Source organism: Dama dama, chromosome 15 (genome assembly GCF_033118175.1).
Source record: "Dama dama isolate Ldn47 chromosome 15, ASM3311817v1, whole genome shotgun sequence".
In the NCBI taxonomy this organism is placed as follows: domain Eukaryota; kingdom Metazoa; phylum Chordata; class Mammalia; order Artiodactyla; family Cervidae; genus Dama; species Dama dama.
The window spans coordinates 67,233,174-67,250,331 of record NC_083695.1 but is presented as its reverse complement, the minus strand read 5'-3'; the positions used below and the strand labels follow the sequence as shown (position 1 = coordinate 67,250,331).

Below are 17,158 nucleotides of genomic sequence, written 5' to 3'. Positions count from 1 at the left end.
GTTTAAAAACATTTTAAATTACATCCTGGATCACTAGATGGCTATTATTTTTTTGGTAAAGTGAGATAGAGGTCATCACCAATTCTATTTCTCTATTTTGTTATTATAGGTAGTACCAAAGAAGGTTTTTATACAAATAAATAAATTGGATTTTGCCAAATACTTGTCACATTTTCCCATATCCTTAAAATTTGTTAAAAGATTAGAAACCATCTCATTTGAAAAAGGATGTGTTATTCATTTGAGTAATCACTTTTTCAATTTCTGGAAATAAGCCCAAAAAGGTTTATCAAGTGACTACTAACTGTTCTTATTTCTCTTTTACTTAGAGGCATTTTGGTGTTGGAGCTGAAAACCCCTTAAAAATGTGTTTCAGGATTTTTCTTGTTGTGAACAAAGACCTACTTCAATTATTTAGGTCATGTTAAAGCGCTGTAAGAAGACAATTCAGATAGGCAGAAATTGGTATATTATATACAGGTTTGTTATTTCAAGGGCTTCCCTGGTTGTTCAGAGGTTAAAGTGTCTGCCTGCAATGCAGGAGACCTGGGTTTGATCCCTGGGTCAGGAAGATACCCTGGAGAAGGAAATGGCAACCCACTCCAGTATTCTTGCCTGGAGAATCCCATGAACGGAGGAGCCTGGTGGGCTACAGTCCACGGGGTCACAAAGAGTCGGACACGACTGAGTGACTTCACTTTCACTTTTGTTATTTCAAGATTTAAACAAGTTTCAAATTATACATTTGACAGAATTAAAAGAACATGTCACCATCTGAGATGGAGATATTACTTGTAATTAAATGAAATGGTTTCCAAAAGTTCAGGGTATTATATCTTAGATTATATTATTTTGGGAACACTTTTGTTTTACCAGATACATAAGTAGATGCTTTTAAGAATGCAGTTTTATCTACTTTGTGAAAATAAACAGCAAAAAGAAGAGAAGGCATTATATGACTAGTAGGTATAGAGTTCACAAAATGGTGTAAAAATAATTGTTTAGGGGAATTATTTATACAATTTACAACATGTTTCTGTCAAAATAATAAGGATATAATAGAAATGCATCAGTTCAGTTCAGTTCAGTCGCTCAGTCATGTCCGACTCTTTGCGACCCCACGAATCACAGCACGCCAGGCCTCCCTGTCCATCACAAACTCCCTGAGTTTACTCAAACTCATGCCCATCGAGTCGGTGATGCCATCCAGCCATCTCATCCTCTGTAGTCCCCTTCTCCTCCTGCCCCCAATCCCTCCCAGCATCAGGGTCTTTTCCAATGAGTCAACTCTTCGCATGAGGTGGCCAAAGTATTGGAGGTTCAGCTTCAGCATCAGTCCTTCCAATGAACACCCAGGACTTATCTCCTTTAGGATGGACTGGTTGGATCTCCTTGCAGTCCAAGGGACTCTCAAGAGTCTTCTCCAACACCATAGTTCAAAAGCATCAATTTTTTGGCGCTCAGCACATAAAGGAAGGCAAAAAATGAGTGGCAGTGAGATTTGTGCCCAAATAATAATATGGATTTACTGTATTAAGTAAAATTTTTTCTGGTGTCTATTTCATCTTTAGTACAAAATGAACTGAAACTTCCTACTTGATAAGAACCAGTGAAGCTAAAGTAATTTGGGGGGGCTTTGCCTGTGAGCCAGGCCTGATGTTAGGGTTGTTTCTTAGACTGACCAAAATAAGTGATTTTGTTTTGCCTTTTTTTCTCTTTTATAAATAAGATCATTTAGGAGAAAACATTTTTAAAAATGTGGTGATAGTAACTACTACCATCTGAAAAAAATTGTGCAAAGGGAGACAGTTTATTGCTTAAAGGATGATGTAACTAAAGTTCCAAAAGAAGACACTCTTTCAGTTGTTTGGCTACATGGAGGTTTTTATGCACCAGGGCAATGAATTTTAACAAGATGAAGGATGATGGGCAAAGGCACTCTTGTCTTTTATATGGTGGAAGGACAGACTGAGAAACGGGAGGAAGGAAAGGAGAACTGCCTCATCTGATTTCTCAGGAAGATTAGTTTTAGGAAAGATACAGAAGATGAGGAACAACAAATCGATTCCCTTATACTGTTCCCCACATACCCATTGGAAAGTCTTCCTGTACACATTCCCCAGTTGGAAACTGCTAAAATATATAATTCTATCTTCTCATCCCTTCAGTCCTTACTGATTGCCCCTTCTCTGAATTCCTACAGCTCTTATGGTCTATTCTTGATAATTTAGGAATCAATTTCCCTTTAAGTAACTGTAAAGAAATCAGTCTTATTTTCAAGTGTGGCTGCCAGAATCAATCCCATTCTATATTATACTCATACTTCATGTCTGGTCATGAACAATGGCAATTCAGGGAAAGAGAGTAATGTGAAGTAGTAGTAGGACCTGTTTTAGACCTTCAAGATGAGATTCTTATAAGAACAAAGAGCAAAGTGCATTCTAGGGAAGAACATGTGTTGGGTTAGAATATAAATCAGTTGTAATGAAGACTCAGGCTAACAGCAACCTCACGAACAAGCTCTCTCCTGTAACAGAGCATGTAGACCAGAGCACTAATGTAATCCGTAAGGCAGCAGGTTTTCTCTACCTCTTGCTCTGCCACCTGCTAAGCTATGCCATGTCCTCATGACCAAAAACGGCTGACATCTTCTGGGTCTGTATTCTATGACTGGAAGGGAGAAAATGAGGAAAATATTCAAAGGGGACATAATCTTTCCTTTTAAAGGCAGAACCCAGTAATTTCAAATTTGTAGCTTCAACTTTGCAATTTCAAATCAATTACACTCACATCCCACTTGCCAGAAATTAGTCACACATACAAAGCTAGCTACAAGAGAAACTGGGGGAAAGCTGCTGAGAAGCCATGTGCCCAAGCTAAAACTTGAAATTTCTATTACTAAAGAAAATAAGACAATATAGTGGTCTCACAGATTAACATAGAAAATGACAGGAGGTAGAAGAGAGCATAGGGAAAACAACTGTCCTAAGAATATAAGAAATTAAGATTCTACAGTGCTTGACTGAGGAGTTTCAGGTGTGGGAAGTTATTGAGGGTTTATAAAGAATATCACCAAGAAAGTTGTCTCTTTGTTTGCTAATTTGTTTTCTAGAAGAGTTTAGGTGCTGGTGAGATATAGAATACAGTATGTAAGATGTGATGAGAGGGTGTATCAGAGAGTTAAGATGGATAAGGTCCTTGTTATTTGAAGTGTGGCCCAGGGTCTCAAATAGCATCAGAATCACCTGGGAGCTTGTCAGAAATGCAGAATCTTAGGCCCCACCCAGACCTACAGAATTATAATGTGGCATTTCTACAGATTCTTTAGTGAATAATATTAAAGTCTGAGAAGCGCTGGGCTAGCTTATGCTATGGTATGTAATAGTCCTAGAATCTATACTTTACAACCACAGATATTTCTTTTTTGCTCATGCTGAAAGTTCATCTGGAAGGAAGAGGGTGGCAAGTAAGTGACTCTGCTTCATCATCCTCATCTGGACCCCAGCCTGACGGTGCCTCTACCATCTGAACATCACCAGTCAGGTGGCAAGGGGAGGTAATGTGTGGCTCTTACACTTCTCTCACATTTCCTCTGTCAAGCAAACCCCATAGCAATGCCCGTCTTCAACAAGGTAGGAAAAACAACTCTACCATGTCCCTAGAAGGAGAGGAATCAAAATACTGGTGAAGCCAGGAGACCCCAGAGGTAGGGAGGTCTTTCAAAGGTTATCACAATGTGCATGTAAAGTGATCAGACACTGGGAAAATATAGTATCATTTGGAAGGAAAAGGAGAGTATGAACAACAACAAAGATATTTCAGAATAATTATTCTGAAGTAATCAAGGACTCCCAGCTTTAGAGTCTGATAGGGTAGAAGTGAAAAACTGCAGAGGAATTGGTTGTTGTGGGGAGCAGAAGGCTGAGTTTGGAATCAGTCAGTCAGTCAGTTCAATCGCTGAGTCATGTCCGACTCTTTGTGACCCCATGGACTACAGCACACCAGGCTTCCCTGTCCATCACCAAACCCCGGGGCCTACTCAAACTCATGTCCATTGAGTCAGTGATGCCACCCAACCATCTCATTCTCTGTAGTCCCCTTCTCCTCCCGCCTTCAATCTTTCCCAGCATCAGGGTCTTTTCCAATGAGTCAGTTCTTCACATCAGGTGGCCAAAGTATTGGAGGTTCAGCTTCAGCATCAGTCCTTCCAATGAATATTCAGGACTGATTTCCTTTAGGGTGGACTGGTTGGATCTCCTTGCAGTCCAAGGGACTCTCAAGAGTCTTCTCCAACACCACAGTTCAAAAGCATCAATTCTTTGAATATGCTAAATCAGAAATTAAAGTGGATATTCGCCCTCCACCTATCTTTCCAACCTCATCTTCTATCACTCCCTCCAGCCACACTGACCTTTCTGTTCCTTTGTATGCCAACCTCGTTCTCACCTTAGGATTATTGTACTTACAGTTTCTTCTGGAATGCCCTTCTCTGAGCCCATCATGAGCTCCTGCCTCTCATTCAGAACTTACCATAGTGTTAGTCACTCAGTCATGTCCAACTCTTTGCGACCCTATGGACGGTAGCCTGCCAGGCTCTTCTGTCCATGGGATTCTCCAGGCAAGAATACTGGAGTGGGTTGCCATTCCCTTCTCCAGGGAATCTTCCTGACCCAAGGATAGAACCTGGGTCTCCTGCATTGCAGGCAGATTCTTTACCACTGAGCCATCAGGGAATACCATAGTGTTACCTCCTCAGAAAGGCCTTTCCTAGTCATACAAATGTAGCCACCCAGTCACACATTATCATACCTCCCTACTTTAGTTATCAGCATAGTATCTAGGGCTAACCAATATTTTTAGTGGCTTATCCCTCCCTCTCCATTAAAAAGTAAGCTCCATGAAGGCATGGACTCTATCTCGTATCACCAGTTTCAAATACAGTGCCAGGCAGAGTTGGTACCCAATAAATATTTACTGAGTGTTCACATGGAAATTTCACTTACAAGATAAGGGTTCCAATGAGGAAAACAGATTTGGGATAGTGAAGTTCTCTAAACTATTAGATGGATAGGAATTATTAAACCTTTACGAATGTTCCCCCTTAGTGGGTAGAGAAGTGTAGGAGATTCAGAAGTCTAAGGGGTATAGCAGTGTCTCCTGAAGCAAGGACAACTTTTCAGTGAGTCATGGGTCAATGATGGGCAAGTGTTACCTCTTAGTGAAGAAAAATGGGAATAAGAAAAAGACCATTGGATTTGGAAAGGTCATTTGTGACCATAGATTAAAAGAGCAAAAATGTAGGACTTAAGAAGAGAAAGGACTTGGCAGGTATAGCTCATTAGTGGAGCAGTTTGGCAGTTTAAGGGAATTAGTACTCTAGCAGGATTGAGTGAGTTTCTTTTTTATGAAACCCAGGCTTCTTAACTTGAAGTTAATGGACCCCTAGGGGGTCCACAAGTCACTTTTAGGGGCTCTGCAAACTCAGAAATTATAGGCAAAATTTTCTGTGTGCACAGGGTCAGAGGTGCGGGGAAGAGGATTTGTAGTTTCATTATTTTTCAGAAGGTCGAGACCCAAAGGGTAAACAGCTATTGCTGAATAGGAAGAAAATAAGCGAGTTTTGTTAAATAAAAAATAAAAAAACTCGGAGGCCCAGAAAATGGCTAAGCTTTAAAGAGAAAAAGAAAAACCGCTTATGTAAGCAAAAGCTAGAAAGATTGTTTTTTAAAGTTCACAATTACATCATCATTTCAGTAAAAGTGGGAGTAGAGACCTATCTGGAAACACTGGAGAAACTTGTGCAAACACGATCCAGTGAAGGGTTACTGAAGCCGGGCAGACCGAGCGCGGAAAGTCTGCGCTCATCAACCCAGCCTGAAGCCATAGCAAAGCACCACCTGTGTAACCTCATGGCCTAGGTGATGCTCAAGGCTGGGTACTGCTGACATTGTTCTTTAACCATAAGCGCCCCTCTGAGACTCCAGCCCACCTGTCTGCGACAGAGAGCCGTCTTAAAACAAAAGGAATCCTCACCGGGAAGGTGGGCTCATCAGTAGTCAGCTTAGGGACAAGCTTCCCCCATTTCACGCACTTTCCTGCTGTGTTTGGGCAGCAGCGGCCTCCTGCCCAGCCTCCCCACCTGTCGTTTCTGAATCATCCCGCCCCACGTCGACACCTCTCTTCCCGGCCTCAGTTGCTGGCCAGGCTCAGGGTCTAACGTCAGCAGGTCTCCGAACTCATTCTCAAGAACTGCGGTGTTTATTGGGTGACTCCGGGGCCTGAGGAGCACCGAGTCCTCAGGAGTGTGCTCGCCCATGGCCCACAAGGAACAACACTCCCGACCTGGCAAGAGTTTAACCGGTCGCCGCCTGCATGTCGCAACAGCTTTCCTGACAGGCGGGTGGGCCACGCCAGGGGATGCCAAGCCCAGGCCGGCTCCGCCCCACGCCAGCCCGACATCCCGCGGGAATAGAGCTCTGGCGTCAGGGCCCCCAGCCCGCACGCGACCTGCGAGTCTAGGGACTCGGGGCAGGCGCTCGAGCGCGGATCTTAACGGCACCAGTCAGCGGTTTGACCTTGAAGGCCGAATACCGCCCTTCCCCTCCCCCTCCCTCTCTCCCTCCCCACCCCCCAAAGCGATGCAGCTTGCAGCGCACACAGCTCCCCCGGCGCCAGTCTGGGGCCCAAATTCCGCCTCGATAGCCCTGGGCGCTTCGCCCTCTTCCTGTAGCCAATCGGATCACAACGTAATGCTAGCCAATGACCGGGGTCAAAGCATCAAGGGTGGTTGAGCCTATCAAAGTTCAGCCTTAAGTTTCTCCCGCCCTCCAGAAAAGTCGGGGGGCGGGTTGATCTTACCTGTTGACCAATCAAATGGCCAATAAACAAGAGGCTTCCAAGATCAAAGGGGAAGGGGTGGGATCTAAGCGGCAGCAACGCCGCGGGGCGAAGGAATGACAGGCAATTTCACTAATACCACAGACAAATTTTTTAACGTAAGACAAGGGGCGGAGCTAACTTGGCGGCTGCACCAATGGCTGACTGAGGGGCGTGTCCTCGGGGCCAAGCGGGAGCCGGAGGCCCCGGGCTCTCTGGGCCGCGCCTGAGGCAGACGCGACGGGGCTGGGGGGCGGCGGCAGTGGCGGCGGTGGCGAGGGTGGGCGCCGCAGCTGGCCCGGGTGGATGGAGTTGGAGGGGCGGGGTGCTGGCGGTGTGGCGGGGGGGCCGGCGGCTGGGCCGGGGCGGAGCCCCGGGGAGTCAGCGCTGCTGGACGGGTGGCTGCAGCGGGGCGTGGGCCGGGGGGCCAGCGGCGGGGAGGCCGGGGCCTGCAGGCCCCCGGTTCGACAGGATCCGGACTCCAGCCCGGACTACGAGGCGCTGCCGGCTGGAGCCACTGTCACCACGCACATGGTGGCGGGCGCCGTGGCAGGGATCCTGGAGCACTGCGTGATGTACCCCGTCGACTGCGTCAAGGTGAGACCTGGACCTGCTCCGAACCCGACCTGGGGCTGACCCGACCCCCTGGGTCATGCCTGGAGCCAGGATCCCAGCCGAGAGGCGGAGCAGACAGGGGTTCCTTTCTGGCTCCTACCATCACCATACTATTCGACCGATACTCCATGCAAGCAAGGTCCCAGCCGGGAATTGATCCCAGTCAGGAACCGGGACCCATTTCTAACCGTCAGTGAGATCTGAATCGGGACTCTGGGAAGAAAATCTGTCAGCCAAAACCCTGTATCCCAGCTGGGACTAAACAGGAATAGGGTGGGATGGGAAAGGAACAGGTAAGTGCTACTAACTTCATTAAGGTAACGCTTATTGAAGACCCTGAATAGGACCTTAAAAGTTAGAGATGTTCCGATTGCTTTTACAAACTCATCTTGTGTGTTTACAGGTGACAGGGCAGGAACCAGAGTCTGGGATCTCTCAGTTAGATGAAAGATTTACTTATTAAATCTTAATCGATGAGTGAGTGGAAATCATTGTGCAGTCAGAATTCAGAGTTCCTGACTGGAAATGATCCGGGAAGGACCATGTTCAGGGAAAAGTTTCGGTTTCTCTGTGCAGCAGGCCTGATACCCCACCTATTTCCTGAACATGAAAATTTAGCTGGGATTGGGGTTGTGTATGTGCAGGGAGCACGTCACCCCTCCAAGGAGGGATGGACCTCATAGTGTATATCTTTAGCCACTTGAAGATGACAAAAAGGGAAAAGTTGCCTATAAGGGAGGCATGACAGTATTGGAAAATAGATGTTAGTGTGAAGAAAATGAAATGGGACCAACATGAGGGCATGATTCCTGGGAAAGTAAAAGTAATTTCATCCACACCAGGCAGGCTGTTGAGTGGGTACAAGACTAGGTGGTGACTCGGTGTTTCTGAAGAAAGCTGGGTAACGAGGGGGAATGCATTGTTCTTTACAGTTCTTATTTTTGTGCATTAGCAAAGGAGCCAGCACTAAATAAGTTGAGTGAGAAGTAAACTCAAGGGGACTATTGAAATAAATATACTGACAGAGACTAGTTCTTCCTTTACATGTTAAGGGTAAGAGTCGAAAAATATTCTCACAGCTCTTGGATGTATGTCTTCTCAAACTAGGGAAAAGTTACATGTTCAGGAGGAGAGTATTAACTTGGGAGATGCAAAATCTGTCTCTTCTGCTTCTCCCTGGTTCCAGTACCGTTTCATGTTTTCACTAGTAAGGTGGATGAGGAAGTGGAGAATGTGCTTGTTAAGCTTTGTAAATGACACTGAGCTGGTAGGAGTATTCTAGCACACTGCAAGGTAACTCCTACGAAAGGCCATACATTGAAACTGGTAAATGCACTTGACTAAAATGGATATTAGAATTTTAAATACCCATGTCAATTGTGAGGAATAGAAAAAATAGTAAAATCCATGAAAGAGGAGTAAGAGGATGGCTAGTGCTCTAACAATATTGAAATGTCAAACAGATAAGTACAAGTAAAAAAGATTCAGATATTTATATAGAGTCTAGATTGAATGAATATGAGTTGTTAATGCTATGTATCCAAAAGTTAGCATCTAACTGCAGAGTAACCTCACTATACTTGAACTGTGAGTAGAGTTTAAGAGTAGATAGTCTAGGGTGCTATCTTTCAGGATGGGTATCAAATGAAAACTGGATCAAGGAGAGTAATGGCTTGAAAAATACAATATAATAATGTGACTGACTTAGAAATATTACCACAGCTATTCAATTTAAGTGTTGCCCCACTACCTTGGGCAACTGTCTCCTTACTCCATATATTTACATAAATACTGTTTTTGTTGTAAACAATCTGTAACTTCCTCTGTTAGAAATGCTTCTAGAAGAGGGGTCCCTAACTTCCAGGCCATGGACTGGTGCTGATCCTGTCAGATCAGCGGCGGCATTAGATTAGAAGTAAAGTGCACAATAAATGGAATGTGCTCATATCATCCCAAAACACCCTTCCTTTCTGCTGTCTGTGAAAAAAACTGCCTTCCATGAAACTGGTCCCTGGTGCCAAAAAGGTTGGGGACTGCTGCTCTAGAATACTTGGCTGCATATCCTTAAATGGGGCAAGTCTTTGTCCTCTGACAAGATGGAGTTGATGTTTTAGTCATTGAAGCCATTCAGAATCAAATGTGGTAGTTCAGGTGGGAGATCAAAATGGGTAATGCTAATGGGGGTCAAAGATAAGGTAGGACGGGAAAGCAAGGAGACTGATTTCCTCCTGAGCTGATAAACCCACTGAGGGAACACATTAGAAAGAGAAGTTCCAGAAATGTTTTGCATAAATGCAGCAACATTGCTGAAATAAGTCACTTGTAGCCTTCCAAGGTAACTGTTTTGAAGAACAGTTCTTATTCATTTACATAAGTGTTGGAATTTTTTTTTAAATTAGTAATACAACATTACAGTCATGCCTCAAAGCACTCTATTAAATAATTATTTCATCTGGAGGGAAAAAAATGCTCAGAAATTTTCAAAAATACAAAAGCATATTTTAGAAGAATCATCTTCATTTGCCATAGATGCTGGGATTTAAATGACTATAGGGAAAAACTAGGTGAGACCATTAGGACTCAGGGTCAGTTAATACTGATTACAGCAGTAGATACTGTTGTGCAGACTTGAAGGTAAAATTCAAATCTCTTCCTTCAGAAGGGTTTACAGCAGTAGATACTGTTGTGCAGACTTGAAAGTAAAATTCAGATCTCTTCCTTCAGAAGGGGCTTCCCAGTTTACTTGTCCCTAGGCAGCCCTTCTTCCTCTTTTACCATAAATAGGTGGCAGAGAGGAAGAGCAGCCCAAAGTACCCTAAGACTAGAGGCAGGTATCTGTGTTGGAGCCTAAAGGGCAACCACAGTGTTTGCCAGTGAAAGCTGACAGTGCCTCTGGCATGCAGGACTGTGCATCCCCAGGCCACTTATCAGGGTCAGGTCGACTTAACTATCCTTGGGAGGGACCATAGGAAGTCAGCATAGCCTGGCTAGGCTACAGTTATTCAGCCAGCTATTTCCATGGTCATAATAGGGAGGTTTGGGAGTGCAAGTGAATTCCAGTTTTCCTCTTCTGTGCTTCAGAGGCAAGCACCAGACTATCTAAAAGGATAGGTTCTGCAGCCTAAAGCAGTCGGAACTCCTCTCAATATCTTGTTAAGCACCTGTCACCAAGGTGCTGCTTTTTGGCTTTGCAGTGGTGAAGCAAATAAATCTGTAAGTTAAGGAGAAAAAAACAAAGGGAAATAGATCTTTTTCAAACCAATGGAAGATTAGGAGATGAAAACATTGGCTTCTTTGATTTTCTTGTATGTAATAATAAGTATTCAGTAAATGGCAATTGCTCATGTTTGTCATGCCCTGTCTGATGTGCCTTGCAGTTATTGATTTAATCCTTGGAACAGCTCCATGAAGTAAACACCGTTTTCATTATTTTATAGATGAAGAAAAGGAGGCAAGTTGAGTAACTTGCCCACGGTCACACAGTTAGTGGCAGAGCCATGATTTAAACCAAGTCTGACTCCCCAGCCTTCCATACAGCCTCCCAAAAGCAGATTTCCAGAACCAAGCAAGGCACAGAATTTCACAATAGTGCTTCCTGCAGATGAACAGCTGGACAGATCGATCATTACAGCCACAGAGGAACTTTAGGGTGAAAACAAAAAATAAAAAATCAAGCCTGATCTATATGGTTAAAATCTATATAGTGGTTAAAGAGCAGTTAGCTGCCCATCCATATCTTCAAAAACTGGTAAATGAAACAATGCTGCCATGATCTGTAAACTCTTAAGATATGAACTAATATTTCTGAGAATCATACTTGAACACAATAAAAAGCCTTGTATTTCTGACACCTCATAAATTAGCAATGGCTTTTACATGCTTTAACTCTGAATCCCCCCAGTAGCCCTGTGCACTAGCCATCCTTGGTCTCATGTTATGGATGACGGCCTGAAGCTCAGAGGTTAAGTGACATACCCGAGACTACACAGCCAGCAAAGTTGGGGCTCCTGCTCAGGCTTTCATACCGAAATGTGGCTTGTTTTTACCACACTGCTTCCTTCCCTATTAGTCTGACTTTTCTTCAAAGCCAGGCAGTGTTTTTTTATATCGAAGACTATTTGTTAATTCTTACTTAGAGATTTCATCTTTCTCTGAAAGATTTATTGACTCACAAATTTGGGAAGCCATATTTGTTTTTATATTTGGTGTGGCTTAGGCCTGGGTCCTCTCCATGAGGGTGTATCTTCATTGAGTTAGAATTGTGAATTAGATTTAGACATGTGTGTAAAATGTTCAGTGTAACTTACCACCATCCAGGTTTCTCTTGTGGGTAAACGGTTCCAGGCCTCTGAGGCCAGACCTTCAAGTCTGGTTACCCAAATATGATACTGACTCCAGTAGAACACTGTGATTTCTAAACATTCCCTCAATACAAGATTAGTTTTTTAACAAACCTGTGGAAACACACAGTTGTTAAGCTACCAGTTTATCTATTAGTGTCCCTACCCAGCAAAGGCCTGTAGTCTTGAATAACTCCTCTGATGAATTTTAACCTCCCAGGTGATGTGAAAGATCAGTAAACACATTCTTTATTGGAAATTAATGTTTTTTGGTTGTTTTGTTTTGTGTTTTTTATTGAGAAGTAAAAAAGAATGTATCACATTGTGATAAGATCCTGTGTATTTCTGATTGAACTTCAAATAATTAATCTTTTATCCAGTTCTTTGTTGGTAGCTGGAAGGAGAAAATAACTCTAGAAGAATGTGGATTGCTTGCAGCTAACTAGGACTTGTTAATCTGGTTAGACTGTTTTCTCCCATGCTTTTGAGAAGAGACATTACTCTTGGATTAGATGGACAATAGGAAGGTTCCAGCTGTTCAATCCAGATTGAATCAGTGACAGGAATGAAGTAGGAATTTAAACTGTACTTGGGCATTAGTTGCCCCTATTGGTTCACTAATGGTCTTTTTGAACTGGTATAAACAAAACTAAGGTTCTTCATTCTTCCATTACAAACAAATCTCGAGTGCCTACTGTATTGCAGGCACTGGACATTGATTTTATACTGATAGTCTCCAAGCCACCTTGGCCTTGAAATGGGTCAGTACACAAGAGATCTGCCCTGTAGACTCATCTTTCAGAGAAAGTTGCTGATTTGTGAACTGTAAGATTAATTTCCCAAGTTTCAATAAAACTTTGTCCAAGATTGTTAGAATATCTACCATATACATTCATTCCAGTCATTGAATCCTCTGGAGATTCCAAGGGTTATGTTTCACTGAGACTAATTTTTATTCATTGATGTCAGTTTTGGGATTTAGCCAGTTTAGATTAGAAATCTGGAATCTCCCTCAGTTTTAGAGACTAGATTGGTTTCCACCTTCATAGTTTGAGGGTAAACTTGCTTTCCCAGGAAACTAGAGCAGCATCTATTAGGAATGTTATTTCTGCCAAAACTGTAATGTGCAGGCCCAGCTGCCAATGCCAAATATTCTGAAGAAGTCAGATTATCATCAAGCTTATGTCAGAGGTTGAGTCCTCATCTCATTAGTATGTGATCAGGAAGCAGGCCCAGGATCAGTCTTCAGTATTAATAAAGTATATTGTAGACAGTAAATAGCTAACTTTAGAATCCACTTGTAAAGAGCTCTCAGCCTGAGTTTATTAAGATACAAAAGCAACTTCTCCTGAAACACAGGCTTAATATTTGTTGCTGAGGCTCTGAATCACTTTGATGTTCAAGAACACTTATCAAGGAGTAATTTTTTGAGGGAAAATAATGGTGTTCTAATCATAGAGTCATGTGTTATTGTTTAGTCATTAAGTTGTGTTCAACTCTTTTGAGACCCTGTGGACTGTTGCCTGGAAGGTTCCTTCTGTCCATGGGATTTCCCAGGCAAGAATACTGGAGTGGGTTGCCATTTCCTTCTCCAGGGGATCTTTCCAACCTAAGAATTGAACCTACCTCTCCTGCATTGGCAGATGGGTTCTTTACTGCTGAGCCACCAAGGAAGCCTGTAGAGTCATAGATGACCAGAAAAAAAAAAAAACTACAAGGCTTGGAAAGATTGGATGTAGATTTGGAAGGCAGTAAAACTGGATGCCAGGTATCACTTCTACATATTGACGCGACTTCACATAGAAGTCTGCCCAGAGCTCAGGCCTGAGTGCTGAGACTGGGTGAGCCGTCAGATCCCTGACACTGCACTTCTCCATTCTGTACTTTCAGACCCGGATGCAGAGCCTACAGCCAGATCCAGCCGCCCGCTATCGCAATGTGTTGGAGGCCCTCTGGAGGATTATAAGAACGGAGGGCCTGTGGAGGCCCATGCGAGGCCTGAACGTCACAGCAACAGGCGCAGGGCCTGCCCACGCCCTCTATTTTGCCTGCTATGAAAAGTTAAAAAAGACATTGAGTGATGTAATCCACCCTGGGGGCAATAGCCATATTGCCAATGGTATTGAGCCTTCCTGTGCTGGTTCTCCCACTTTCTCAGCTCTTTGGGCTTTGCTGCTGTCAGTGCTTTCCAGTCTCAGCATGGTTTGAAGCTGCAGCTTTGGGCTGGGGTAGGCCAGATTATAGAGAAGGGACTTCCAAACCTGATGTTCTAAGACAATGAGCTGCTTCCACCCCACGCCTTCTTTTGGGCACCTCAACAAATGGTTACAGTATCCTTCCTTATGTACTTGCTTGACTCTTTCATCTTCTCCCTGGCATCAACTTCTAATGCCCTGACAATGTAGAGACACACTCTGAGCTACCCACTCTGTGTATTTCTTGTTAGTCAGGTGTTAATCCTGCTCCTTGGGGTAGGATTGGAAGTGACCCAGTTACCCATGCAAGACATTAATGGAGCCTCAATTCTTCGCCTCACATTTTCAGGATCCCAATTGCCCAGAGGCAGTTTGTGTCACAGAGGACAAGACAAGAGTTTAACAAGTGAATGGGGGTGGGGCCTGGGTCTTTTGTCCAAAGAAACCAAAGGATGAAGGTTATATGGGAGTGAGGGAAGGGATAGCAGCCTGGAGAAAACCAAAGTGAAAGGGGAGAGGAGAGGGTGAGGGTTAGGGTAGTTTGGGCCCTGAGAGAAAAGTCTAGATGGACAGCTGTTAGGATCTGGAGACAGGCTGGGCAGCATGGGGCAGCAGGACAGGGAGATGAGGTCCTGTGGTGGAGACCTAGTCGCCTGCCCCTCGTGTGCTCCCTCCAGTGGGCTGATGTGCTGGCATCCCCGGGCCACAGTGGATCAGCTTCCTATCTGGGGCATGAGCTGCATCAGTCCTCAGAGCCATCTTTGTTGATGAAACCCGGGCTGTTCTCTCAGACTCTTCCTGACCTTTGTATGATAGACTGATGGCCATAGTAAGTTAGAGGGAACAAATACCCTCATTTCTCTCAAGAGGCGTTTAGAAGCAGTGGGCTCCCGCCTTTTAAACTGGCTGTTAGTACCCCCTCTCCCTGGTGTGGTTATCACAGCCACTGCCCTTCACTCTGGGGTCTCTCTGAGTCATTCACCCCCTCCTGGCCTTACATGTGGCAGTTGTTTTTTCCTTTGCAGGTGCGGCTGGGTGTGTGGCAACATTACTTCATGATGCTGCCATGAATCCAGTGGAAGGTAATGATTCCTCACCCTTTCCCTTGTGGGCAGCTTCATCTACATCTCCAGGCTTTTCCTTTGTTTTGGGTTTGCAGAAGAAAGCCAGGGAGCACACCATCAGTTTTGGTGGGAAAGCCTGTTGTATTACATTGTCTTACCAGTAGAGGGCGCTCCCTCCACGCTCTCAGTGCTTAGGAAGATTCCCTTAGGTGGGAAGCATATTCATTGAGATTTAATTCATCTGGGGGTTCCCTAGAAAAACGTATGAGACTGTCTGTGGTCTGTTCCTGGGCCTTCCTGAAAGTCCACTTTGTAGTGGATTTGATCTAAAAAATTTAGCAGATTATTTCACTTCTCTTCAAAGAGATGAAAATAGATTTTGACATTTGAAACTACTGCCTTTCTTGTTGGAATAAAAAATGGTTGAGATAGAAATGAAAGAGTAACATTAGCAGAGCTTAGTCCCTGCATGCTGCTTGGATCTTGGCTTTTCAGTTGGAGAATGAGGTCCCCAAACAAATATGAAAGGACAGCACAGTTTCCATGTTCTTTAAAGTTCCAGTTCTTTACCTGTCTGGGCAAGACCACGGCAAGGAAGGGGTCAAAGCTAAGCCGAAGATCTCGAACTCTTGCCATGAGTCTGCTTGAGGGGGTGGGAGGTGTTTGGAAACTAAAGCCACACTCTTCTTGGCTAAGACTTTTGTTTTTGGTAGCCCTTCTCCAGCTCTTCCTCCTGTGGAAGGATGGCGTCCTCATATTGTAAGAGGTCTGCATTCTGTGTACCTGAGAATTGGGATTGTTAGGGCTGCGTGTTTGTCATTATGTTCACTGCCACTGAATCTTTTCTTGTCCTGGGACTTCATGAAAGAGTAAGATGGTAGTAATAATAGGTACTTATTCCAAGGAAACCCTATGGAGTCTCTCAATGGTAGATATATATTAATTGGTTGGTTTTAAATCCTACTGGAAGTGGTTCCATTATTCTTTAGCCCTTTATCAACCCTCTCCTATCCCCTCCTCTCAAAAAGGGGAAGCTTTCACTTAGCAGGCCAACTGACAACTCACTCATACTTTTTTCTCTCTCCAATCCATTGGCTGATCCACTGACTTGGGACTCTGCTCCTGGACATTTCTGCTCACCTGCTGAATGCTGTCGCCATTCCCTTCTCACTGATGGCACCGCCAGTGGTCAAGCAGAGGATGCAGATGTACAACTCACCGTACCACCGGGTGACAGACTGTGTACGGGCAGTGTGGCAAAACGAAGGGGCCGGGGCCTTCTACCGCAGCTACACCACCCAGCTCACCATGAACGTTCCCTTCCAAGCCATTCACTTCATGACCTACGAATTCCTGCAGGAGCACTTTAACCCCCAGAGACGGTACAACCCCAGCTCCCACGTCCTCTCCGGAGCCTGTGCAGGAGCTGTAGCTGCCGCTGCCACAACTCCACTGGACGTTTGCAAAACACTGCTCAACACCCAGGAATCCCTGGCTTTGAACTCAAACCTTACAGGACATATCACAGGCATGGCTAGTGCCTTCAGGACGGTGTATCAAGTAGGCGGGGTGGCCGCCTACTTCCGAGGGGTGCAGGCTAGAGTCATTTACCAGATCCCCTCCACAGCCATCGCTTGGTCTGTGTATGAGTTCTTCAAATACCTGATCACTAAAAGGCAAGAGGAGTGGAGGGCAGGCAAGTGAAGTAGCACCAAATGGAACCAGGGTTCAGCCAGCACTGATGCCCTGCCCACGCCAGCCGTGTTCTCCGTCTTGAGACGCGTCCCAGCCTCGAATGGAGGAAGGAAGGCAGAGGGCTTGCTCTCCCCAGGCTCTGGGTGTCTGGCTGGGTTCCTGCCGCCCTCTGTCGCCACCGCCTTTCCTTCCGGGCCCTAAGCAAGTGCAGCGAGTCACACCACAGCATCTCTGACACTCTCCTTCCTGGGCCTGATGACCTGCTCTAGACTGTTACAGAGGGATAAGCAGCTCATTCCCCTGGTTCCTAATAAAAAGCCTTTAAATTAAATAGTTTCATCGGGTTTGTATTGCCAAAGGGGAAGTGAAATGC

At 44.7% G+C, this 17,158-nt stretch overlaps 2 protein-coding genes across 8 annotated transcripts in view; one reads left to right on the top strand and one right to left on the bottom strand.

Moving 5' to 3' along the window:
- ENTPD7 (ectonucleoside triphosphate diphosphohydrolase 7) overlaps positions 1 to 17,158 on the bottom strand; it is a 117,012-nt gene that overhangs the window by 48,147 nt on the left and 51,707 nt on the right. The gene's annotated exons all lie outside the window — the stretch shown is intronic.
- On the top strand, positions 7,183 to 17,116 carry SLC25A28 (solute carrier family 25 member 28). Its single transcript, XM_061162362.1, has 4 exons — positions 7,183 to 7,473; positions 13,722 to 13,950; positions 15,052 to 15,108; positions 16,277 to 17,116. The coding sequence occupies exons 1-4, from the start codon at positions 7,183 to 7,185 to the stop codon at positions 16,792 to 16,794; spliced, it is 1,095 nt and encodes a 364-aa protein (XP_061018345.1). The 3' UTR covers positions 16,795 to 17,116.

Bases quoted from the DNA above. Each gene is read 5' to 3' on its own strand.
- SLC25A28 (XM_061162362.1), top strand. From the start codon at position 7,183: ATGGAGTTGGAGGGGCGGGGTGCTGGCGGTGTGGCGGGGGGGCCGGCG. The intron at 7,474-13,721 runs GTGAGACCTGGA...CTGTACTTTCAG, and splicing joins ACCCCGTCGACTGCGTCAAG to ACCCGGATGCAGAGCCTACA. The intron at 13,951-15,051 runs GTATTGAGCCTT...TTTCCTTTGCAG, and splicing joins CAATAGCCATATTGCCAATG to GTGCGGCTGGGTGTGTGGCA.